Below are 25,681 nucleotides of genomic sequence, written 5' to 3'. Positions count from 1 at the left end.
GCAGAGGGCCTATTCCCGGTCAGAACTTTCTGAGGACGGGCAATGGCGCTCGTAGGCAGTGACCAACCAACTACAGAGCAAGTCTCTATATGGTTGTCCATTTTTGCATCCCTCTCAGGTCTAAAAAAAATGCTCTCATTTTGACCAATAGTGAGGAAGCAGAGCAGCTCCTCCCCGGTGTGGCACGGTTCGCCCATGGTGACCAGGTGTAGAACTGCGTGACAACGCCGTGTTCTGCATAGGTGGTATACTGGAGGACCACTGTGAACTGTTCCTACATTGGAGGCTGAGGACAAGGTGGAGGATCAGGAGGCAGGTGAGGACATTTGCGCCAGAGTCACAGCTTGAGAATGCAGAGGTGGCAGTGCCATCAGTTGGCCAAGTTGCTGGTGTGCCTGGTCTGGAACCACATTTACCTAGTAGGCTGTGAATGAAATATATTGACCTTGACCATAGTTACAGCTCCACACGTCAGCGCAGCAGTGAACTGTACCAGACGCTGACAGGATCAAGGACTGGCCCGCCTTCTGTTCTACATACATGCGCTGGTACTGCCTTTTTGGAGAAGTAATGACGACTTGGGACTCTCCACCTCGGCTCGGTACAAGCCATCAGTTCTCTGAAAGGTGCAGAGTCCACCACATGGAAAGGGAGGGACTGCAGCACCAGCAACTTGGCCAGGAGCACGTTCAGCTTCTGCGCCGTTGGATGAGTGCGCGCATACTGCTGTCCACCAGTGACGAGGAGGAGCAAAAGATGACATTGAAGTCCATGGGAAGAAAAGACGGCTTCCTTCTAGTGACGTTGACGAGCCCTGACTCCTGGAGAGCGGGTGCGGGTCGGTGCTGCATCAGGCCGTAGAAACTAAACGAGTGACATGGTTTTTCCAGACCACTTCATGGTGATGCTTCATGTGTTGACACACGGCTGATGTGCCAACCTCAGCACCCTGGCCGCGGTTCTGCCCACACATCCTGAATACTACCACGCTAACGTCCCCCAGCGACTTGGTGAAAAGTTCTCACACTGCCAAGCATGGCTCTTTTCCCTCCAACACTACGTGATGCCTGCCTGCCGCTGCTTTTATGAACCCGTGCACTGCTAGTTTGTTCTTCACAGATAGTCTTCCGAATTGCAGAAGGTGTAATCTCCCACTGATTCCACCCTGCTGTCTCGCAGGCACGCTGCCACCCTGCTGTCTCGCAGGCACGCTGCCACCCTCGTCCCCCGATGATGATAATGTCCCCTTTTCATCCGGCTCCCACGTGCGATCGGCTACATTATCTACATCTGTTTTGGTCGTGACTTGTGTCACCTTCACCTGTCTCTTGTGCATGTCCTTGGCCTCTCGCAACACGTGCTTCCACCCAACTGTCATGATCACAAGTTGCGGACCTCTCCTCCAAGTCTGTGATGGCCTGTAGCTGCTGACTATCCTCGCTGAATATAATACTTCCCGAGTAGAAAATGAAAGAGGCAGCTTGAGGACAGGTGGGGGCACAGAGGCAGTTCCTGGGCCATGCCAAACAAGCATGGTGTCAGAGGAACCCACCGACTCCTGGTGAGGGTGTATGATATCACCTGGGATGATGTTGAAGAGTGAGTCAACCATTCCAGTACGGCTGTATTATTGGTCAAAACAACGTTCCTTTGGAGGCAAGTTACACTTAAAGGGAACCTGTCATTAGTATTATGGTGTCCTATCTAAGGGCAACATAAATAAGTGACTGATTCTCTTAGCAAAATGCTGGGTCACTCTCTTTAATTGACCCAGTCAATCTGCCAACATCTTGTATTGAAAAGCTCCAGCTGATAACGATGAGTCCTGAATATTTATGAGCTCCTGACTCTTCCCGCCCACCTGCTGCTGAGTGACAGTTATTTTCCATAGGAATCAGCAGCAGGTGGGCAGGGGAGTGGCTATAGCTCTGAATTAAATATACGCTGGACTCAATTACATCACGCTGGACTCAAATCAGCTCATTAGCATGCGGCATTTTTGTGTGTATATTATGAGGTGACCATCTGTCACACCAGTAAGTGAATACATCTAAGGCACTTTGTAGTAGTTAATGATTGTATATAATTAGTTAGATTGTAATCAAATATCCACATGACAGGTTCCCTTTAAAGAGGACCTTAAATCTGTTTTACTTATAGGAGCTAAATGCCTGTACCTGCGGGGTACCCCCGCTGATGCTGCCACCCATCCTCCCTGTACCGATGCTCAGGATTTACATACTGAGCGCGAAAACTTCAGGAGGGCGCAGCGGGGCGTAGGGGCAATGTTTAAAAAACAACAACTGGGTGGCAGCATCAGTGGGGGTACCCCACAAGTACAGGTATTTAGCTCCTATAAGTAAAACAGATGAAAGGTCCTCCTGCAGTGTTCATATGCTCTACCTACAATCTCCCTGCACTGCCCCTGCAGTCTCCCTGCACTGCACATGCAGTCTCCCTGCACGGCCCCTGCAGTCTCCCTGCACTGCCCCTGCAGTCTCCCTGCACGGCCCCTGCAGTCTCCCTGCACGGCCCCTGCAGTCTCCCTGCGCTGCCCTTGCAGTCTCCCTGCACTGCCCCTGCAGTCTCCCTGCGCTGCCCCTGCAGTCTCCCTGCGCTGCCCTTGCAGTCTCCCTGCGCTGCCCTTGCAGTCTCCCTGCGCTGCCCCTGCAATCTCCCTGCGCTGCCCCTGCAGTCTCCCTGCGCTGCCCCTGCAGTCTCCCTGCGCTGCCCTTGCAGTCTCCCTGCGCTGCCCTTGCAGTCTCCCTGCACTGCCCCTGCAGTCTCCCTGCACTGCCCCTGCAGTCTCCCTGCACTGCCCCTGCAGTCTCCCTGCACTGCCCCTGCAGTCTCCCTGCACTGCCCCTGCAGTCTCCCTGCACTGCCCCTGCAGTCTCCCTATCCAATATTCTTCTATTAAAAGCTTTCTGCAACAATGTCCCTAGCGTTTGTCACATCTCTCCCTATTCTTAACTCACGGGACAATGTTGGAGACCATGTGGGATGAGGCTCTTATAGGGGACAGCTATCTGCTGGTTGGCTCCACACTTATAATAATGCAGGGACAAGCAGTATAATAGATATAGCGGTTATATACCCGACGATGTAGCCACGAGAAGCAAGAGAGGCATGGCTACCAAGTGCTTGTGGGAAGGAAAGGTGCCTGCCAGTAGAATTATTGGGGGGAGACTGGCCATAGACCCGACAGGGAAATGTCCCGGTGGGCCGCCCGAGTCCTGGTACATGTCCAGGTACTTAACGATCTGCCCACATTAATTAACGCTAGCAGCATCAGGTAGTAATGCACCGGGTCGGCACCGCAGGTCCCTCCTGAACTCCACTGCATCAGCCTCAGGATGGTGATAGCGGAATACTGCAGCGGAGTCCGCTATGTGGTTCTGCAGGTATTGCTGGCACCCTAACCCAATCTGGACCTTTTTTTAGCGCATGGGGCCATATTTCGTTTAATATAAGTTCCCAGTCGGCCCCCGCCTGTATCGCAGCCCTGGCCCCCACTTCTGCCATTGACACCGGCGCCCCGTGTCCCGCACCGCCCCGTAATAGACTCGCTTCTTTTCTGCAGGATAAACATGAAGGCCGTGATCATCCTCGTGGCCCTCAGCTTCCTGTCTGCCGTGTTGTGTCACCATGGAGGATGTCTGCATGGAAAATATCACAAAGTGAGCCCGGGACCCGAGCCCAACATGCAAGAGTGTCAGCTGTACTCTGAATGTAAGTGCAGAATAGATGAGACCATGTCATCAAAGTGTTCAAAGCACAAAGATCCAATAATACCGCCATACAGTGCTCCAATAATACCGCCATACGGTCCTCTAATAATACCACCATATGGTCCTCTAATAATACCACCATACAGTGCTCCAATAAAACCGCCATACAGTGCTCCAATAATACCGCCATACAGTGCTCCAATAATACCGCCATACAGTGCTCCAATAATACCGCCATACGGTCCTCTAATAATACCACCATATGGTCCTCTAATAATACCGCCATACAGTGCTCCAATAATACTGCCATACAGTGCTCCAATAATACTGCCATACAGTGCTCCAATAATACCACCATACAGTGCTCCAATAATACCACCATACAGTCCTCTAATACCACCATACAGTGCTCCAATAATACTGCCATACGGTCCTCTAATACCACCATACAGTGCTCCAATAATACTGCCATACAGTGCTCCAATAATACTGCCATACAGTGCTCCAATAATACCACCATACAGTGCTCCAATAATACCACCATACAGTGCTCCAATAATACCGCCATACAGTGCTCCAATAATACCACCATACGGTCCTCTAATACCACCATACAGTGCTCCAATAATACCACCATACAGTGCTCCAATAATACCACCATACGGTCCTCTAATACCACCATACAGTGCTCCAATAATACTGCCATACAGTGCTCCAATAATACCACCATACAGTGCTCCAATAATACCACCATACGGTCCTCTAATACCACCATACAGTGCTCCAATAATACTGCCATACAGTGCTCCAATAATACCACCATACAGTGCTCCAATAATACTGCCATACAGTGCTCCAATAATACCACCATACAGTGCTCCAATAATACCACCATACGGTCCTCTAATACCACCATACAGTGCTCCAATAATACCACCATACAGTGCTCCAATAATACCACCATACGGTCCTCTAATACCACCATACAGTGCTCCAATAATACCGCCATATGGTCCTCTAATAATACCACCATATGGTCCTCTAATAATACCACCATACAGTGCTCCAATAATACTGCCATACAGTGCTCCAATAATACCGCCATACAGTGCTCCAATAATACCGCCATACAGTGCTCCAATAATACCACCATACAGTCCTCTAATACCACCATACAGTGCTCCAATAATACCACCATACGGTCCTCTAATACCACCATACAGTGCTCCAATAATACCGCCATACGGTCCTCTAATAATACCACCATATGGTCCTCTAATAATACCACCATACATTGCTCCAATAATACCGCCATACAGTGCTCCAATAATACCACCATACAGTGCTCCAATAATACCAGCATACGGTCCTCTAATAATACCACCATACGGTCCTCTAATACCACCATACAGTGCTCCAATAATACCGCCATACGGTCCTCTAATAATACCACCATATGGTCCTCTAATAATACCACCATACAGTGCTCCAATAATACCACCATACGGTCCTCTAATACCACCATACAGTGCTCCAATAATACCGCCATACGGTCCTCTAATAATACCACCATATGGTCCTCTAATAATACCACCATATGGTCCTCTAATAATACCACCATACGGTGCTCCAATAATACCGCCATATGGTCATCTAATAATACCGCCATACAGTCCTCTAATAATATTACCATAGGTTCTCATAATACAACCATACAGTGCTATAATATTATACCACCATACCTATACTGTCCTCCAATAATACCGCCATACACTGCTCCAATAATACCGCCATACGGTCCTCTAATACCACCATACAGTGCTCCAATAATACCACTATACAGTACTCTAATAATACCACCATATGGTCCCCTAATATTACCACCATACAGTGCTCTAATAATACTGCCATACGGCCCACTAATAATACCACCATATGGTCCCCTAATAATACCACCATACAGTGCTCTAATAATACCACTATATGGTCCTCTAATAATACCCCCATACAGTGCTCTAATAATACCGCCATACGGTCCACTAATAATACCACCATACGGTCCCCTAATAATACCACCATATGGTCCTCTAATAATACCCCCATACAGTGCTCTAATAATACCCCCATACAGTGCTCTAATAATACCGCCATACGGTCCACTAATAATACCACCATACGGTCCCCTAATAATACCACCATATGGTCCTCTAATAATACCCCCATACAGTGCTCTAATAATACCCCCATACAGTGCTCTAATAATACCACCATACGGTCCACTAATAGTACCACCATACGGTCCCCTAATAATACCACCATATGGTCCTCTAATAATACCCCCATACAGTGCTCTAATAATACTGCCATACGGTCCCCTAATAATACCACCATACGGTCCTCTAATAATACCACCATACAGTGCTCTAATAATACCGCCATACGGTCCTCTAATATTATACCACACTAGGGTATACAATGTAGTCCCATGTGAGCAGTGTGTATGTATATGTCACCTCTGTACCATATGGAGTGATACGCTGATCCCTCTCTGTCGCGCAGCCGCCTGTTGTCCCACCAACTACACAGAGAAACTTTCTGCATCTCCTCTGATCCATGTGGATAATCATTACTGGAACCGATGTGGGAACCTCAGCAAGATGTAAGTGTCACTCCACATTCATACAACGCAGTTGAATTGTGGCCCCTCATGGGCGGGTCTTATCTGCCAAAATAAACCTGGGCTGCCCTGAGCGATGCTCTGCAGATCTGTGGTGCCTCAATCAGGTCACCTCTCTTCAATGCCTCATGCCCCGATGACCAGACTGAACGCCACAATGTGGAGGATAGTGTTGAGCGCGAATATTCGAAAAGCGAATTTTTTTCGCGAATATCGCAACTTCGCGATTTCGCGAATATTTCGAATATAGTGCTATATATTCGTAAAAACGAATATTCTTTTTTTTGTTTTGTTTTTTTTCCCACAAAATTACAGTACACATATAATTGATTGTTTCCCAAAGGTCCAACAGCTCAGATCTTACTCACATTGCCTAGAAAGTGATTGAGGCGCGAATCTTCGTAAGGCGATTTTATTAGCGCACATGCGAATATCTACACTTGTCCCCAGAACAGAGAGGCAAAGGCCTGTGCATTCATATAGTATAGCACCATATTCGCGAATACGTAGAACTTCGTAAAATTCGATTTACGAATATTCGTATTTAATATTTTAGTTTCCACCTTACAGATGACATTGATCTGTACTCTGTCAACTACTGTCATCACCCCCCACTGTATCTCGATTGATTCCCAAAAGTCCAAAAGCTCAGATCTTACTCACATTGCCTAGAAAGTGATTGAGGCGCGAATCTTTGTAAGGCGATTTTATTAGCGCACAGGCAAATATCGGCACTTGTCCCAGAACAGAGGCAAAGGGCTTTGCATTCTTACATTAGTGATTGAATTGAGTTGCGAATCTTCGTAAGGCGATTTCATTAGCGCACATGCGAATTTTGCATCTCATAATATGTATTATGCGATGCGAAAATTCGAATTATCGCATATGCGAAATAATAACGAATTCGAATATTCGCGAATATTTTACGAATATTCTTTCGAATATTCGCGAAATTTCGCGAATTCGAATATGGGACATGCCGCTCAACACTAGTGGAGGACATGATCTGAGAGGCTGAGGGGCCAAAGTACCCTGTGATCCTGGGGTGGGGGGGGGGGTGTCAGGCACATGCACCGCCCTTTCTCTTCCCAGGATGTTAGGGGACCGGGGGCAGTGGGGAGAGTACAACAGCAGGACACTGAGGACCGGGGGCAGAGGGGTGAGGACAACAGCAGGACCCTGAGGACCGGGGGCGGTGGGGAGAGTACAACAGCAGGACCCTGAGGACCGGGGGCGGTGGGGAGAGTACAACAGCAGGACACTGAGGACCGGGGGCAGAGGGGTGAGGACAACAGCAGGACCCTGAGGACCGGGGGCGGTGGGGAGAGTACAACAGCAGGACACTGAGGACCGGGGGCAGAGGGGTGAGGACAACAGCAGGACCCTGAGGACCGGGGGGCGGTGGGGAGAGTACAACAGCAGGACACTGAGGACCAGGTGGGCAGAGGGGTGAGGACAACAGCAGGACCCTGAGGACCGGGGGCGGGTGGGAGAGTACAACAGCAGGACACTGAGGACCGGGGGCGGTGGGGAGAGGTACAACAGCAGGACCCTGAGGACCGGGGGCGGTGGGGAGAGGTACAACAGCAGGACACTGAGGACCGGGGGCAGAGGGGTGAGGACAACAGCAGGACCCTGAGGACCGGGGGCGGGTGGGAGAGTACAACAGCAGGACACTGAGGACCGGGGGCGGGTGGGAGAGTACAACAGCAGGACACTGAGGACCGGGAGCAGAGGGGTGAGGACAACAGCAGGACACTGAGGACCGGGGGTGGTGGGGAGAGTACAACAGCAGGACCCTGAGGACCGGGGGCAGAGGGGTGAGGACAACAGCAGGACACTGAGGACCGGGGGTGGTGGGGAGAGTACAACAGCAGGACACTAAGGACCGGGGGCAGAGGGGTGAGGACAACAGCGGGACACTGAGGACTGGGGGCAGAGGGGTGAGGACAACAGCAGGACACTGAGGACCGGGGGCAGAAGGGAGAGTACAACAGCAGGACACTGAGGATCGGGGGCAGTGGGGAGAGTACAACAGCAGGACACTGAGGACCGGGGGCAGAGGGGTGAGGACAACAGCAGGACACTGAGGACCGGGTGTGGTGGGGAGAGTACAACAGCAGGACCTGAGGACCGGGGGCAGAGGGGTGAGGACAACAGCAGGACACTGAGGACCGGGGGTGGTGGGGAGAGTACAACAGCAGGACACTAAGGACCGGGGGCAGAGGGGTGAGGACAACAGCGGGACACTGAGGACTGGGGGCAGAGGGGTGAGGACAACAGCAGGACACTGAGGACCGGGGGCAGAAGGGAGAGTACAACAGCAGGACACTGAGGACCGGGGGCAGAGGGGTGAGGACAACAGCAGGAGCAGGAGCTCACTACATACTACAGCCACCACTAGAGGGAGCTCACTACATACTACAGTCACCACTAGAGGGAGCTCACTACATACAGATTATACAGCCACCACTAGAGGGAGCTCACTACACACAGATTATACAGTCACCACTAGAGGGAGCTCACTACATACAGATTATACCGCCACCACTAGAGGGAGCTCACTACATACAGATTATACAGCCACCACTAGAGGGAGCTCACTACATACAGATTATACAGCCACCACTAGAGGGAGCTCACTACATACAGATTATACAGTCACCACTAGGGGGAGCTCACTACATACAGATTATACAGCCACCACTAGAGGGAGCTCACTACATACAGATTATACAGTCACCACTAGAGGGAGCTCACTACATACAGATTATACAGTCACCACTAGGGGGAGCTCACTACATACAGATTATAACAGCCACCACTAGAGGGAGCTCACTACATACAGATTATACAGCCACCACTAGAGGGAGCTCACTACATACAGATTATACAGCCACCACTAGAGGGCGCTCACTACATACAGATTATACAGCCACCACTAGAGGGAGCTCACTACATACAGATTATACAGCCACCACTAGAGGGAGCTCACTACATACAGATTATACAGCCACCACTAGAGGGAGCTCACTACATACAGATTATACAGCCACCACTAGAGGGAGCTCACTGCATACAGATTATACAGCCACCACTAGAGGGAGCTCACTACATACAGATTATACAGCCACCACTAGAGGGAGCTCACTGCATACAGATTATACAGCCACCACTAGAGGGAGCTCACTACATACAGATTATACAGCCACCACTAGAGGGAGCTCACTACATACAGATTATACAGCCACCACTAGAGGGAGCTCACTACATACAGATTATACAGTCACCACTAGAGGGAGCTCACTACATACAGATTATACAGTCACCACTAGGGGGAGCTCACTACCTACAGATTATACAGCCACCACTAGAGGGAGCTCACTACATACAGATTATACAGCCACCACTAGAGGGAGCTCACTACATACAGATTATACAGCCACCACTAGAGGGAGCTCACTGCATACAGATTATACAGCCACCACTAGAGGGAGCTCACTACATACAGATTATACAGCCACCACTAGGGGAGCTCACTACATACAGATTATACAGCCACCACTAGAGGGAGCTCACTACATACAGATTATACAGTCACCACTAGAGGGGAGCTCACTACATACAGATTATACAGTCACCACTAGGGGAGCTCACTACATACAGATTATACAGCACCACTAGAGGGAGCTCACTACATACAGATTATACAGTCACCACTAGGGGGAGCTCACTACATACAGATTATACAGCCACCACTAGAGGGAGCTCACTACATACAGATTATACAGCCACCACTAGAGGGAGCTCACTACATACAGATTATACAGCCACCACTAGAGGGAGCTCACTACATACAGATTATACAGCCACCACTAGAGGAGCTCACTACATACAGATTATACAGCCACCACTAGAGGGAGCTCACTACATACAGATTATACAGCCACCACTAGAGGGAGCTCACTACATACAGATTATACAGCCACCACTAGAGGGAGCTCACTACATACAGATTATACAGCCACCACTAGAGGGAGCTCACTACATACAGATTATACAGCCACCACTAGAGGGAGCTCACTACATACAGATATACAGCCACCACTAGAGGGAGCTCACTACATACAGATTATACAGCCACCACTAGAGGGAGCTCACTACATACAGATTATACAGCCACCACTAGAGGGAGCTCACTACATACAGATTATACAGCCACCACTAGAGGGAGCTCACTACATACAGATTATACAGCCACCACTAGAGGGAGCTCACTACATACAGATTATACAGCCACCACTAGAGGGAGCTCACTACACTAATCCAGATTATACAGTCACCACTAGAGGGAGCTCACTACATACAGATTATACAGTCACCACTAGGGGAGCTCACTACATACAGATTATACAGCCACCACTAGAGGGAGCTCACTACATACAGATTATACAGCCACCACTAGAGGGAGCTCACTACATACAGATTATACAGCCACCACTAGAGGGAGCTCACTGCATACAGATTATACAGCCACCACTAGAGGGAGCTCACTACATCAGATTATACAGCCACCACTAGGGGGAGCTCACTACATACAGATTATACAGCCACCACTAGAGGGAGCTCACTACATACAGATTATACAGTCACCACTAGAGGGAGCTCACTACATACAGATATACAGTCACCACTAGGGGGAGCTCACTACATACAGATTATACAGCCACCACTAGAGGGAGCTCACTACATACAGATTATACAGTCACCACTAGGGGGAGCTCACTACATACAGATTATACAGCCACCACTAGAGGGAGCTCACTACATACAGATTATACAGCCACCACTAGAGGGAGCTCACTACATACAGATTATACAGCCACCACTAGAGGGAGCTCACTACATACAGATTATACAGCCACCACTAGAGGGAGCTCACTACATACAGATTATACAGCCACCACTAGAGGGAGCTCACTACATACAGATTATACAGCCACCACTAGAGGGCGCTCACTACATACAGATTATACAGCCACCACTAGAGGGAGCTCACTACATACAGATTATACAGCCACCACTAGAGGGAGCTCACTACATACAGATTATACAGCCACCACTAGAGGGAGCTCACTACATACAGATTATACAGTCACCACTAGAGGGAGCTCACTACATACAGATTATACAGTCACCACTAGGGGGAGCTCACTACATACAGATTATACAGCCACCACTAGAGGGAGCTCACTACATACAGATTATACAGCCACCACTAGAGGGAGCTCACTACATACAGATTATACAGCCACCACTAGAGGGAGCTCACTGCATACAGATTATACAGCCACCACTAGAGGGAGCTCACTACATACAGATTATACAGCCACCACTAGGGGGAGCTCACTACATACAGATTATACAGCCACCACTAGAGGGAGCTCACTACATACAGATTATACAGTCACCACTAGAGGGAGCTCACTACATACAGATTATACAGTCACCACTAGGGGGAGCTCACTACATACAGATTATACAGCCACCACTAGAGGGAGCTCACTACATACAGATTATACAGTCACCACTAGGGGGAGCTCACTACATACAGATTATACAGCCACCACTAGAGGGAGCTCACTACATACAGATTATACAGCCACCACTAGAGGGAGCTCACTACATACAGATTATACAGCCACCACTAGAGGGAGCTCACTACATACAGATTATACAGCCACCACTAGAGGGAGCTCACTACATACAGATTATACAGCCACCACTAGAGGGAGCTCTGACCTTTATAAAGATATATTATGACAGAATTTTGGAACCATTTGGTTTTCTGACTCTACTGGACTGAAGCACAAGGAGGGACACTTATCAGGACTGCTGTCCCCATTAGTCGCATCGCTGGCCGTCTGTCCCAGGCTCTAGCTATAATTTATACCAGTTTCTGGTGTAGTTTACAGTAAGTCTGGCGGCCCTGCTAAGCCCCTCCCACATAAGTCACACATCACTGTGCAGATGCAGCGCTTGCCATCATATGTGTCTTTTTGAAGCCGCAGCAGCCGGGGAGACATCTGTAAATGTCCCAGTGTCTTCAAGGAAAGCTGCAGGACTCCTCACCACAGGATGACGCCGCCGTCCCTTTAATTCCGGGTTCTGTGTTTTCAGGTGTGAGGATTACATGAAGAAGGTCGAGTGCTTCTACCAGTGCTCCCCGGACACCGAGCACTGGATGCACCCCAACAGTTCTTCTGCCATGCAGGGCGTGCCCCTGTGCCAGGCCTTCTGTGATGGCTGGTAAGTGCTCGGGGATTACCTTTAAATCAGGGACCAATAATTCTAATCCACACCATTCACAAGATGAGGCTCCGCCTCTGACCTAGAGGAGTCCGGGTCTGTATTCTACCAGGGAGGAGAGAGTCAAAGGGGTGGGGCTTGACAAGGGGTGGGGCTCGAGCAGTCACATGACAGTGATGTCAGAGGGCAGGTATCTAATGAATATTCATGTTCAGAGGATCTATATGATGGGACTATAAGTGACCTAGTCCCATTGTATATATGTCCCCCCTCCCCCTCCAGGCGGTATGTGCCGTACGTATCCGAACCGTGGCAGCCATAGGACAGGGGTGAAGACCCTCATCACTAGCACTGATTCATCTGTGATGTCCTCTCCCTCGCTCTCAGGTTCGAGGCGTGCCGCTCGGATCGGGTCTGCGTGCGCAACTTTCTCACCGACTGGAGGATAGATGAGGATGGGAACCACTGCAGGAATGACTGTATCCCGTATGACCAGGTAAGACATGGGGGACCCCCGACCATCACCGGATAATACAGGGCACAGCAAACTATGAATTAGGGCATCAATAAGTGCATAAGCAGAAGAAACAAAGTCCATCCGAAAACCACCAAAGAGACATTTCTTCAGAGATTGAAAAAACGACACTGAGCAAAACCATAAACCCAACACTTCTGGTTTTGCTCCCATTTTGCAGGAGCTGAACTCAAAGATCTGAGACCTTTTCTACAGACACAGAAGACCCGTTACTCAGATATTGTCCACAGATCTGTCTGGATCCGTGTCAGCGAGCGCTTCTCCTCTGCCATCCCTCCTCACAGGTGTGCCTTAGACTGCCCACAATAAAAGACCACTCTGAAATGTGCACAGTTTTGCCCTACTGGGGGGGGGGGGGCAATAGCAGTGCGAAGTTGCAGAATATTGGCAGGAACTGGAACACGGTGTCGTAGACGGCGATCCGGAGCGTCCCGAACATGCTCAGTGGGTGACATGTCCGGTGAGTCCGGGCCATGCAAGAACTGGGATGTTTTCAGCTTCCAGGAGTTGTGTCCAGACCCTGCAATATGGGGCCGTGCATTATCCTGCTGCACATGAGGCGATGGTCGCGGGTGAACGGCACAACACTGGCCTCAGGATCTCCTCACGGGATCTCTGCGCATTCAGAATGCCATCAATAAAATGCCCCTGTGTTCATTGTCCATAACATACGCCTGCCCATACCATAACCCCACCGCCACCATGGGCCACTCCATCAGCAAACCGCTCACCCACACGACACCACACACGCTGTCTGCCATCTGCCCTGAACAGTGAAAACCGGGACTCATCCGTGACCAGAACGCCTCTCCAACGTGCCAGACGCCATCGAATGTGAGCATTTCTCCACTCAAGTCGGTGACGACGACGAACTGCAGTCGGGTCCGGACCCCGATGAGGACGACGAGCAGATGAGCTTCCCTGAGACGGCGTCTGACAGTTTGTGCAGAAATTCTTTGGTTATGTAAACCGACTGTTGCTGCAGCCGTCCGGGCGGCTGGTCTCAGACGACCATGGAGGTGGACATGCTGGAGGTGGAGGTCCTGGTCTGGTGTGGTTACACGTGGTCTGCGGTTGTGAGGCCGGTTGTTCTGCCAAATTCTCTGAAACTCCTTTGGAGACGGTTTATGGTAGATAAATGAACATTCATTGCACGGGGAACAGCTCTGGTAGACATCCCCGCAGTCAGCATGCCAACTGCACGCGCCCTCAGACATTGTGCCGTGTGATCAGACTGCACATTTCAGAGTGGTCTGTTATTGTGGGCAGTCTAAGGCACTCCTGGGCAATATTCATGCTGTCTAATCAGCGCCTCGATCTGCCTGTGAGGTGGGATGGATTATCTCGGCAGAGGAGAAGCGCTCACTACACGGATCCAGACAGATTTGTGGACAGTATCTGAGGGTGACGGGTCTTCTGTGTCTGTAGAAAATGTCTCAGATCTTTGAGTTCAGCTCCTGCAAAATGGGAGCAAAACTGGAAGTGTTTATATCTGTGTTCAGTGTAGTATATATTTATACTTTATTTAATTCATACAGTAATTATAAAAATGTAAAAGTTGCTTTCAATTATTGTAGAAAGGGGGCACACCTCAGTTACTACCCTATAACGGCTGCGGGGGGTTCTTCTCGGCCGCAGCAGATGCAGAACGGTGCCCCCTCTCTGATTCCGGGCACAGGCCTGGGTGTGATACAGCTGCCATTGAGTGGGCACCAGGTCTGGTCACTGCTATAGATAGGGCACTGTGTGGCAGACACAGCTGTGAGACCTGGTCCAGACCCCCATCTGACTCACTACAGCACCCATCATCTTTTCTATTCCCAGAGGGAGCCCGAAAGATTGCGCTGCATGAGTCAAGTCCACTGAAGATATGACTGTTGTCAAGTGTCTGGCACGTTCCTGCAGCGCCCCCGATCTCATTCCTTAACCCTTACTCACTGCTGGCCGGCTCCCCTCCCCCACTGCTCCACTCTCCTGATCTTACCGGGTCATGAATCCTGCCCTGGATCACCGGCAACAGCTTAAAGAGCAATTGCCCCAAATTAAAACTGGGTGGCAGCCAATATGACAACCGTGAAACCAGAGGAAAAACCACTGTGGTCCACCAGAAGATCGGGTGCCACTTCCACCGGGAAGATCGGGTGCCGCTTCCACCGGGAAGATCGGGTGCCGCTTCCACCGGGAAGATCGGGTGCCGCTTCCACCGGGAAGATCGGGTGATACTTTTATCGGGTGCCGCTTCCATCGGGAAGATCGGGTGCCCCTTCCACCGGGAAGATCTGGTGATACTTTATTCCGGTGCCGCTTCCATCGGAAAGATCGGGTGCCGCTTCCATTGGGAAGATCGGGTGCCGCTTCCACCGGGAAGATCTGGTGATACTTTTATCGGGTGCCGCTTCCATCGGGAAGATCGGGTTCCGCTTCCATCGGGAAGATCGGGTGCCGCTTCCATCGGGAAGATCAGGTGCCGCTTCCACCGGGAAGATCGGGTGATACTTTTATCGGGTGCCGCTTCCATCGGGAAGATCGGGTGCCCCTTCCACCGGGAAGATCTGGTGATACTTTTATCGGGTGCCGCTTCCATCGGGAAGATCGGGTGCCGCTTCCACCGGGAAGATCTGGTGATACTTTTATCGGGTACCGCTTCCATCGGGAAGATCGGGTGCCGCTTCCACCGGGAAGATCTGGTGATACTTTTATCGGGTGCCGCTTCCACCGGGAAGATTGGGTGCCGCTTCCACCGGGAAGATCGGGTGATACTTTTATCGGGTGCCGCTTCCATCGGGAAGATCGGGTGCCCCTTCCACCGGGAAGATCTGGTGATACTTTTATCGGGTGCCGCTTCCATCGGGAAGATCGGGTGCCGCTTCCACCGGGAAGATCTGGTGATACTTTTATCGGGTGCCGCTTCCATCGGGAAGATCGGGTGCCGCTTCCACCGGGAAGATCGGGTGATACTTTTATCGGGTGCCGCTTCCATCGGGAAGATCGGGTGCCGCTTCCACCGGGAAGATCTGGTGATACTTTATTCCGGTGCCGCTTCCATCGGAAAGATCGGGTGCCGCTTCCATTGGGAAGATCGGGTGCCGCTTCCACCGGGAAGATCTGGTGATACTTTTATCGGGTGCCGCTTCCATCGGGAAGATCGGGTTCCGCTTCCATCGGGAAGATCGGGTGCCGCTTCCATCGGGAAGATCGGGTGCCGCTTCCACCGGGAAGATCGGGTGATACTTTTATCGGGTGCCGCTTCCATCGGGAAGATCGGGTGCCGATTCCACCGGGAAGATCGGGTGCCACTTCCACCGGGAAGATCGGGTGCCGCTTCCACCGGGAAGATCGGGTGCCGCTTCCACCGGGAAGATCGGGTGCCGCTTCCACCGGGAAGATCGGGTGCCGCTTCCACCGGGAAGATCGGGTGATACTTTTATCGGGTGCCGCTTCCATCGGGAAGATCGGGTGCCCCTTCCACCGGGAAGATCTGGTGATACTTTTATCGGGTGCCGCTTCCACCGGGAAGATCTGGTGATACTTTTATCGGGTGCCGCTTCCATCGGGAAGATCGGGTGCCGCTTCCATCGGGAAGATCGGGTGCCGCTTCCACCGGGAAGATCGGGTGATACTTTTATTGGGTGCCGCTTCCATCGGGAAGATCTGGTGATACTTTTATCGGGTGCCGCTTCCATCGGGAAGATCGGGTGCCGCTTCCACCGGGAAGATCTGGTGATACTTTTATCGGGTGCCGCTTCCATCGGGAAGATCGGGTGCCGCTTCCACCGGGAAGATCGGGTGATACTTTTATCGGGTGCCGCTTCCATCGGGAAGATCGGGTGCCGCTTCCACCGGGAAGATCGGGTGATACTTTTATCGGGTGCCGCTTCCATCGGGAAGATCGGGTGCCCCTTCCACCGGGAAGATCTGGTGATACTTTATTCCGGTGCCGCTTCCATTGGGAAGATCGGGTGCCGCTTCCACCGGGAAGATCTGGTGATACTTTTATCGGGTGCCGCTTCCACCGGGAAGATCGGGTGCCGCTTCCACCGGGAACCGGACAACCCCTTAAGATTTCAATCTTCGTCACCCCCAATGTTTGTCTTGGCCGCCCCTCTCCTGCCATAACATTGGGATCTGTTTGCACTGCAGCGGCCGGTGCCAGCGGATTACTGAGTGATCTCTCGCCAGTAGACCCCAGAGCCTCGACATCCTATGGAGAGCAGCTGCAAAGCGCCGCTCTACCTCCTGACAGATCCTGCAGATTATTACACCAATGACCTCCCTAGAGATCTGCAGAACATTGTCCCCTCTACCTCCTGACAGATCCTGCAGATTATTACACCAATGACCTCCCTAGAGATCTGCAGAACATTGTCCCCTCTACCTCCTGACAGCTGCGCAATTGCGGACAATTATAGGCATTTTCTATGTAGCATCGGCCATGTGCGGTCCGCAAAAAGCTTCACAGCAATCACGGCTTCTGGGCAGCGGGTTGTGAGGACGAGGGATCACTATAGAGACCACATGTCCTCGTACTGTGGAGGAGATCGCTGCATGTAAATGTGTCTCCTCCACTGACGAGTAGGTGATTGTCAGGATGGAGTGCTTCGGCATGTGGACGAGCGATGACATTAGTGATCACTGCTCCCTGTACTGTGGAGGAGATCACTGCATGTAAATGTGTCTCCTCCACTGACGAGGAGGCGATTGTCAGGATGGAACGCTTCTGTATGGGGACGAGCGATGACATTAGTGATCACTGCCCCCTATACTGTGGAGGAGATCGCTGCATGTAAATGTGTCTCCTCCACTGACGAGTAGGTGATTGTCAGGATGGAGTGCTTCGGCATGTGGACGAGCGATGACATTAGTGATCACTGCTCCCTGTACTGTGGAGGAGATCACTGCATGTAAATGTGTCTCCTCCACTGACGAGGAGGCGATTGTCAGGAAGGAACGCTTCTGTATGGGGACGAGCGATGGCATTAGTGATCACTGCTCCCTATACTGTGGAGGAGATCGCAGCATGTAAATGTGTCTCCTCCATTGACGATCAGCCGACTTTCGAGAAGGAACGCTTCTGTATGGGGACGAGCGATGGCATTAGTGATCACTGCTCCCTATACTGTGGAGGAGATCGCTGCATGTAACTGTGTCTCCTCCACTGACGAGCAGCCGACGATCGGGAAGGAACACTTCTGTATGGGGACGAGCGATGGCATTAGTGATCACTGCTCCCCATACTGTGGAGGAGATCACTGCATGTAAATGTGTCTCCTCCACTGACGAGTAGGTGATTGTCAGGAAGGAGCGCTTCTGTATGGGGACGAGTGATGGCATTAGTGATCACTGCTCCCTATACTGTGGAGGAGATCACTGCATGTAAATGTGTCTCCTCCACTGACGAGCAGCCGACTGTCAGGAAGGAATGCTTCTGTATGGGGACGAGTGATGGCATTAGTGATCACTGCTCCCCATACTGTGGAGGAGATCACTGCATGTAAATGTGTCTCCTCCACTGACGAGCAGGCGATTGTCAGGAAGGAGCGCTTCTGTATGGGGACGAGCGATGGCATTAGTGATCACTGCTCCCTATACTGTGGAGGAGATCGCTGCATGTAAATGTGTCTCCTCCACTGACGAGCAGGCGATTGTCAGGAAGGAACGCTTCTGTATGGGGACGAGCAATGGCATTAGTGATCACTGCTCCCTGTACTGTGGAGGAGATCACTGCATGTAAATGTGTCTCCTCCACTGACGAGCAGGCGATTGTCAGGAAGGAGCGCTTCTGTATGGGGACGAGCGATGGCATTAGTGATCACTGCTCCCTATACTGTGGAGGAGATCACTGCATGTAACTGTGTCTCCTCCACTGACGAGCAGCCGACTGTCAGGAAGGAGCGCTTCTGTATGGGGACGAGCAATGGCATTAGTGATCACTGCTCCCTGTACTGTGGAGGAGATTGCTGCATGTAACTGTGTCTCCTCCACTGATGAGTAGGCGATTGTCGGGAAGGAACGCTTCTGTATGGGGACGAGCAATGGCATTAGTGATCACTGCTCCCTGTACTGTGGAGGAGATCGCTGCATGTAACTGTGTCTCCTCCACTGACGAGTAGGCGATTGTCGGGAAGGAACGCTTCTGTATGGGGACGAGTGATGGCATTAGTGATCACTGCTCCCTATACTGTGGAGGAGATCACTGCATGTAACTGTGTCTCCTCCACTGATGAGTAGGCGATTGTCGGGAAGGAACGCTTCTGTACGGGGACGAGCGATGGCGTTAGTGGTAACTGCTCCCTGTACTGTGGAGGAGATTGCTGCATGTAACTGTGTCTCCTCCACTGACGAGTAGGCGATTGTCGGGAAGGAACGCTTCTGTACGGGGACGAGCGATGGCGTTAGTGGTAACTGCTCCCTGTACTGTGGAGGAGATCGCTGCATGTAACTGTGTCTCCTCCACTGATGAGTAGGCGATTGTCGGGAAGGAACGCTTCTGTACGGGGACGAGCGATGGCGTTAGTGGTAACTGCTCCCTGTACTGTGGAGGAGATTGCTGCATGTAACTGTGTCTCCTCCACTGACGAGTAGGCGATTGTCGGGAAGGAACGCTTCTGTATGGGGACGAGTGATGGCATTAGTGATCACTGCTCCCTATACTGTGGAGGAGATCACTGCATGTAACTGTGTCTCCTCCACTGATGAGTAGGCGATTGTCGGGAAGGAACGCTTCTGTACGGGGACGAGCGATGGCGTTAGTGGTAACTGCTCCCTGTACTGTGGAGGAGATTGCTGCATGTAACTGTGTCTCCTCCACTGACGAGTAGGCGATTGTCGGGAAGGAACGCTTCTGTACGGGGACGAGCGATGGCGTTAGTGGTAACTGCTCCCTGTACTGTGGAGGAGATCGCTGCATGTAACTGTGTCTCCTCCACTGATGAGTAGGCGATTGTCGGGAAGGAACGCTTCTGTACGGGGACGAGCGATGGCGTTAGTGGTAACTGCTCCCTGTACTGTGGAGGAGATTGCTGCATGTAACTGTGTCTCCTTCACTGACGAGGAGGATATTGTCGGGAAGGAGCGCTTCTGTATGGGGACGAGCGATGGCATTAGTGATCACTGCTCCCTGTACTGTGGAGGAGATCGCTGCATGTAACTGTGTCTCCTCCACTGACGAGTAGGCGATTGTCAGGAAGGAACGCTTCTGTATGGGGACAAGCGATGGCATTAGTGATCTCTGCTCCCCGTACTGTGGAGGAGAATTTCCCAACAATCGGCCGCTCAGTCGGCCCGTGTAAATTCTGCTTAAGTTAAAATTTCAGGTCCCTTTTTTAACCAGTCGTGTGACAATGTTTAGTTGCACAGCCAGTTTTCTGCCGCGTTCGACAGCTGGGCGGGACGGGGACATGTCCGGGCCGGAAATAGGCGCAAATGTTGTCGAAAAACTGCTCCAGCCAGGGGCTCTGAGGCGGGGGCCGTAGGAGCACGCCTCATTATAAACTACCCAAATCTTCTGGGAACGCAAGGGAGACTCCATGAGCGGCGTAAATTACCCCCACAGTGTCTTGATGACGATCAGTGCCCTCTGGGTCCTCTGGGTCCTGTCCACATTACAGAGGGGAATGTCTGTCCCTCACATGTGGTAGACAGCAGGACGCGGATGGCGACCCCCCGGGGCAGCTGCACAGGTTGCACACCATATGTAGGCCCCCGGTAACATGTAGACAGGCCCCTCCATCCCCTCCACTAATGACTGTCCTCTCCAGATGTACATGAACAGCACCGACCTGTGTCAGAACATCGCTGGCGGTTCGTTTGTGGTCAGCGCCTCTCCGTGCCAGTGCCTGGACATGACCCCGACTGACAAGAAGGTCCTCAAGTATATTCTGAAGAACCAGCATTCGGAGGAGAGCGAGGAGGAGGAGGCTTGCAAACTGCGGCTGCAACCGGCCCCAGACAAGAAGAAGCTGGACCAAGAGGAGGATGACTGAGCAGAGGGATATAACCGGAGATGGCGGCGCCTCATCCCTCAGGTATCACTATTCCTGTCTGGAGCACCAATCGGAGCTTCCAGCGCTTTGACGGGGTTGTCCCATTACAACAACGTATCCCTTAGGCCTCATGCACATGACCGTATTTGTATCCGTGTCCAATCAACATCTATGGGTCCACATCTCTGTGTCTGTTCAGCAAAAAGTGAAGGGGAAGTGCGAGGGCCCACTACAGTGCAGGGGAAGTGCGAGGGCCCATTACAGTGCAGGGGAAGTGCGAGGGCCCACTACTGTGCAGGGGAAGTGCGAGGGCCCATTACAGTGCAGGGGAAGTGCGAGGGCCCACTACTGTGCAGGGGAAGTGCGAGGGCCCACTACTGTGCAGGGGAAGTGCGAGGGCCCACTACTGTGCAGGGGAAGTGCGAGGGCCCACTACTGTGCAGGGGAAGTGCGAGGGCCCAGTACTGTGCAGGGGAGGAGCAGGGGCCCACTACAGTGCAGGGGAAGTGCGAGGGCCCACTACTGTGCAGGGGAAGTGCGAGGGCCCACTACTGTGCAGGGGAAGTGCGAGGGCCCAGTACTGCGCAGGGGAAGCGCGAGGGCCCACTACTGCGCAGGGGAAGTGCGAGGGCCCACTACTGCGCAGGGGAAGTGCGAGGGCCCATTACAGTGCAGGGGAAGTGCGAGGGCCCACTACTGTGCAGGGGAAGTGCGAGGGCCCATTACAGTGCAGGGGAAGTGCGAGGGCCCACTACAGTGCAGGGGAGGAGCAGGGGCCCACTACTGTGCAGGGGAAGTGCGAGGGCCCACTACTGTGCAGGGGAAGTGCGAGGGCCCACTACTGTGCAGGGGAAGTGCGAGGGCCCACTACTGTGCAGGGGAAGTGCGAGGGCCCACTACTGTGCAGGGGAAGTGCGAGGGCCCAGTACTGTGCAGGGGAGGAGCAGGGGCCCACTACAGTGCAGGGGAAGTGCGAGGGCCCACTACTGTGCAGGGGAAGTGCGAGGGCCCACTACTGTGCAGGGGAAGTGCGAGGGCCCACTACTGTGCAGGGGAAGTGCGAGGGCCCACTACTGTGCAGGGGAAGTGCGAGGCCCCAGTACTGTGCAGGGGAGGAGCAGGGGCCCACTACAGTGCAGGGGAAGTGCGAGGGCCCACTACAGTGCAGGGGAAGTGCGAGGGCCCACTACAGTGCAGGGGAAGTGCGAGGGCCCACTACTGTGCAGGGGAAGAGCGAGGGCCCACTACTGTGCAGGGGAAGTGCGAGGGCCCACTACAGTGCAGGGGAAGTGCGAGGGCCCACTACTGTGCAGGGGAGGAGCGAGGGCCCACTACTGTGCAGGGGAAGTGCGAGGGCCCACTACAGTGCAGGGGAAGTGCGAGGGCCCACTACAGTGCAGGGGAAGTGCGAGGGCCCACTACTGTGCAGGGGAAGTGCGAGGGCCCACTACTGTGCAGGGGAAGCGCGAGGGCCCACTACTGTGCAGGGGAAGCGCGAGGGCCCACTACTGTGCAGGGGAAGTGCGAGGGCCCACTACTGTGCAGGGGAAGCGCGAGGGCCCACTACTGCGCAGGGGAAGTGCGAGGGCCCACTACTGTGCAGGGGAGGAGCGAGGGCCCACTACTGTGCAGGGGAAGTGCGAGGGCCCACTACTGTGCAGGGGAAGTGCGAGGGCCCACTACAGTGCAGGGGAAGTGCGAGGGCCCACTACTGTGCAGGGGAAGTGCGAGGGCCCACTACTGTGCAGGGGAAGTGCGAGGGCCCACTACTGTGCAGGGGAAGTGCGAGGGCCCACTACTGTGCAGGGGAAGTGCGAGGGCCCACTACTGTGCAGGGGAAGAGCGAGGGCCCACTACTGTGCAGGGGAAGTGCGAGGGCCCACTACTGTGCAGGGGAAGTGCGAGGGCCCACTACTGTGCAGGAGAAGTGCGAGGGCCCAGTACTGTGCAGGGGAGGAGCAGGGGCCCACTACAGTGCAGGGGAAGTGCGAGGGCCCACTACAGTGCAGGGGAAGTGCGAGGGCCCACTACAGTGCAGGGGAAGTGCGAGGGCCCACTACTGTGCAGGGGAAGTGCGAGGGCCCAGTACTGTGCAGGGGAAGTGCGAGGGCCCACTACTGTGCAGGGGAAGAGCGAGGGCCCACTACTGTGCAGGGGAAGCGCGAGGGCCCACTACTGCGCAGGGGAAGCGCGAGGGCCCACTACTGCGCAGGGGAAGCTCGAGGGCCCACTACTGTGCAGGGGAAGCTCGAGGGCCCACTACTGTGCAGGGGAAGCGCGAGGGCCCACTACTGTGCAGGGGAAGAGCGAGGGCCCACTACTGTGCAGGGGAAGCGCGAGGGCCCACTACTGTGCAGGGGAAGCGCGAGGGCCCACTACTGTGCAGGGGAAGCTCGAGGGCCCACTACTGCGCAGGGGAAGCGCGAGGGCCCACTACTGCGCAGGGGAAGCGCGAGGGCCCACTACTGCGCAGGGGAAGCGCGAGGGCCCACTACTGCGCAGGGGAAGTGCGAGGGCCCACTACTGTGCAGGGGAAGTGCGAGGGCCCAGTACTGTGCAGGGGAAGTGCGAGGGCCCACTACTGTGCAGGGGAAGAGCGAGGGCCCACTACTGCGCAGGGGAAGCGCGAGGGCCCACTACTGCGCAGGGGAAGCGCGAGGGCCCACTACTGCGCAGGGGAAGCTCGAGGGCCCACTACTGCGCAGGGGAAGCTCGAGGGCCCACTACTGTGCAGGGGAAGCGCGAGGGCCCACTACTGTGCAGGGGAAGAGCGAGGGCCCACTACTGTGCAGGGGAAGCGCGAGGGCCCACTACTGCGCAGGGGAAGCGCGAGGGCCCACTACTGCGCAGGGGAAGCGCGAGGGCCCACTACTGCGCAGGGGAAGCGCGAGGGCCCACTACTGCGCAGGGGAAGCGCGAGGGCCCACTACTGCGCAGGGGAAGCGCGAGGGCCCACTACTGTGCAGGGGAAGCGCGAGGGCCCACTACTGTGCAGGGGAAGCGCGAGGGCCCACTACTGTGCAGGGGAAGTGCGAGGGCCCACTACTGTGCAGGGGAAGTGCGAGGGCCCACTACTGTGCAGGGGAAGTGCGAGGGCCCACTACTGTGCAGGGGAAGTGCGAGGGCCCACTACTGTGCAGGGGAAGTGCGAGGGCCCACTACTGTGCAGGGGAAGTGCGAGGGCCCACTACTGTGCAGGGGAGGAGCGAGGGCCCATTATGGTGCAGGAGAAGAGCCAGGGCCCACTACAGTGCAGGGGAGGAGGGAGGGCCCACTACAGTGAACAGGATGAGTGAGGGCCCACTACAGTGAAGGGGCAATGTGAGGGTCCACTACTGTGCAAGGGAGGAGGAAGGGCCCATTACGGTGCAGGAGAAGAGTGAGGGCCTTCTACGGTAAAGGGGAAGAGCGAGGGTCCTCTACGATGCAGGGGAAGAGCGAGGGTCCTCTACGATGCAGGGGAAGAGCGATGGCCCACTACAGTGCACGGGAGGAGCGAGGGTCCTCTACAGTCAAGAGGCAATGTGAGGGTCCACTACTGTGCACGAGAAGAGCGAGGGCCCACTACAGTGCACAGGAGAAACAAGGGCCCACAATGGTGCAGGGTAGGAGCAAGGGTTCTCCATGGTGCAGGGGAAGAGCGAGGGTCCCCCATGGTGCAGGGTAGGAGCAAGGGTTCTCCATGGTGCAGGGGAAGAGCGAGGGTCCCCCATGGTGCAGGGTAGGAGCAAGGGTTCTCCATGGTGCAGGGGAAGAGCGAGGGTCCCCCATGGTGCAGGGGAAGAGCAAGGGTTCTCCATGGTGCAGGGGAAGAGCGATGGTCCCCCATGGTGCAGGGGAAGAGTGAGGGTCCCCCATGGTGCAGGGGAAGAGCGATGGTCCCCCATGGTGCAGGGGAAGAGCGAGGGTCCCCCATGGTGCAGGGGAAGAGCGAGGGTCCCCCATGGTGCAGGGGGGGAGCGAGGGTCCCCCATGGTGCAGGGGGGGAGCGAGGGTCCCCCATGGTGCAGGGGGGGAGCGAGGGTCCTCCATGGTGCAGGGGGGGAGCGAGGGCCCTCTATGGTGCAGGGGAGGAGCGAGGGCCCTCCACGGTGCGGGGAAAGAGCGAGAGTCCACTAAAGTGGAGAGGAAGGGTGAGGGTCTACTACATTGGGGGGGAAAGTCCATTGCAGAGAGGGGGGGGGGGGTATCTCCTATACTTGGCAAAGACAGGAAGATCTGAATGTTTGTTCTTTCTGAAGGCTCATCCAGGAGCAACATGGCTGCATACACCTGAAATATCCAAGAGCTGAAATCCATCAACCTTCTTGGCCAGACACCCGAACCCCTCATCAAGAAGGGAAGATGCATCTGTCATAGAGTCCATCAACCAGGAGACGAGTTGGTGTGTGGGCCCCCGGCTTCTGTCCTCAGAATAATAAACAGCGCCTCCTTCTGACCAAACTGT

General features: G+C 53.6%; 3 protein-coding genes and 1 long non-coding RNA gene across 6 annotated transcripts in view; 3 read left to right on the top strand and 1 right to left on the bottom strand.

Annotated features, from left to right (window-relative positions):
- The window catches only part of LOC122924282 (riboflavin-binding protein-like), a 28,590-nt gene extending 2,913 nt beyond the window's left edge, over positions 1 to 25,677 (top strand). For 2 of the 3 annotated variants that reach the window (XM_044275233.1, XM_044275235.1), the window contains exons 2-7: positions 3,584 to 3,732; positions 6,291 to 6,390; positions 12,589 to 12,717; positions 13,105 to 13,213; positions 21,010 to 21,276; positions 25,476 to 25,677. In XM_044275233.1, the coding sequence (XP_044131168.1) occupies positions 3,584 to 3,732; positions 6,291 to 6,390; positions 12,589 to 12,717; positions 13,105 to 13,213; positions 21,010 to 21,234 (712 nt within the window). In that variant the 3' untranslated portion in view covers positions 21,235 to 21,276; positions 25,476 to 25,677. The remainder of the gene's footprint in view (positions 1 to 3,583; positions 3,733 to 6,290; positions 6,391 to 12,588; positions 12,718 to 13,104; positions 13,214 to 21,009; positions 21,277 to 25,475) is intronic. The other variant, XM_044275234.1, reaches the window with a different exon arrangement.
- Positions 14,674 to 16,671, top strand: LOC122924281. The gene is made up of 2 exons (XM_044275232.1): positions 14,674 to 15,468; positions 15,717 to 16,671. Exons 1-2 carry the CDS (start codon positions 15,317 to 15,319, stop codon positions 16,669 to 16,671), a joined length of 1,107 nt encoding a protein of 368 aa, XP_044131167.1. The 5' UTR covers positions 14,674 to 15,316.
- LOC122924283 lies at positions 16,239 to 18,423 on the bottom strand. Its single transcript, XR_006387386.1, has 2 exons — positions 17,628 to 18,423; positions 16,239 to 17,556 (listed from the first exon to the last, which is right to left on the bottom strand). It is a non-coding gene; the product is annotated as an uncharacterized LOC122924283 (long non-coding RNA).
- On the top strand, positions 21,370 to 25,523 carry LOC122924280. The gene is made up of 2 exons (XM_044275230.1): positions 21,370 to 21,445; positions 21,649 to 25,523. Exons 1-2 carry the CDS (start codon positions 21,371 to 21,373, stop codon positions 24,544 to 24,546), a joined length of 2,973 nt encoding a protein of 990 aa, XP_044131165.1. The 5' UTR covers position 21,370; the 3' UTR covers positions 24,547 to 25,523.
- Positions 25,678 to 25,681: the final 4 nt, after the last annotated feature.

Source organism: Bufo gargarizans, unplaced genomic scaffold (assembly GCF_014858855.1).
Source record: "Bufo gargarizans isolate SCDJY-AF-19 unplaced genomic scaffold, ASM1485885v1 original_scaffold_986_pilon, whole genome shotgun sequence".
Lineage (NCBI taxonomy): Eukaryota > Metazoa > Chordata > Amphibia > Anura > Bufonidae > Bufo > Bufo gargarizans.
The sequence above is the reverse complement of the archived record's forward strand: the minus strand, read 5'-3'. Positions and strand labels throughout refer to the sequence as shown.

Excerpts from the sequence above, each read along its gene's own strand:
- LOC122924281 (XM_044275232.1), top strand. The coding sequence starts at position 15,317 with ATGACAACCGTGAAACCAGAGGAAAAACCACTGTGGTCCACCAGAAGA. Across the intron at positions 15,469-15,716 it reads GCTTCCACCGGGAAGATCGG|GTGCCGCTTCCACCGGGAAG; the intron begins GTGATACTTTTA and ends CGGGAAGATCAG.
- LOC122924280 (XM_044275230.1), top strand. The coding sequence starts at position 21,371 with ATGACCGTATTTGTATCCGTGTCCAATCAACATCTATGGGTCCACATC. Across the intron at positions 21,446-21,648 it reads CTGTTCAGCAAAAAGTGAAG|GGGAAGTGCGAGGGCCCACT; the intron begins GGGAAGTGCGAG and ends ACTACTGTGCAG.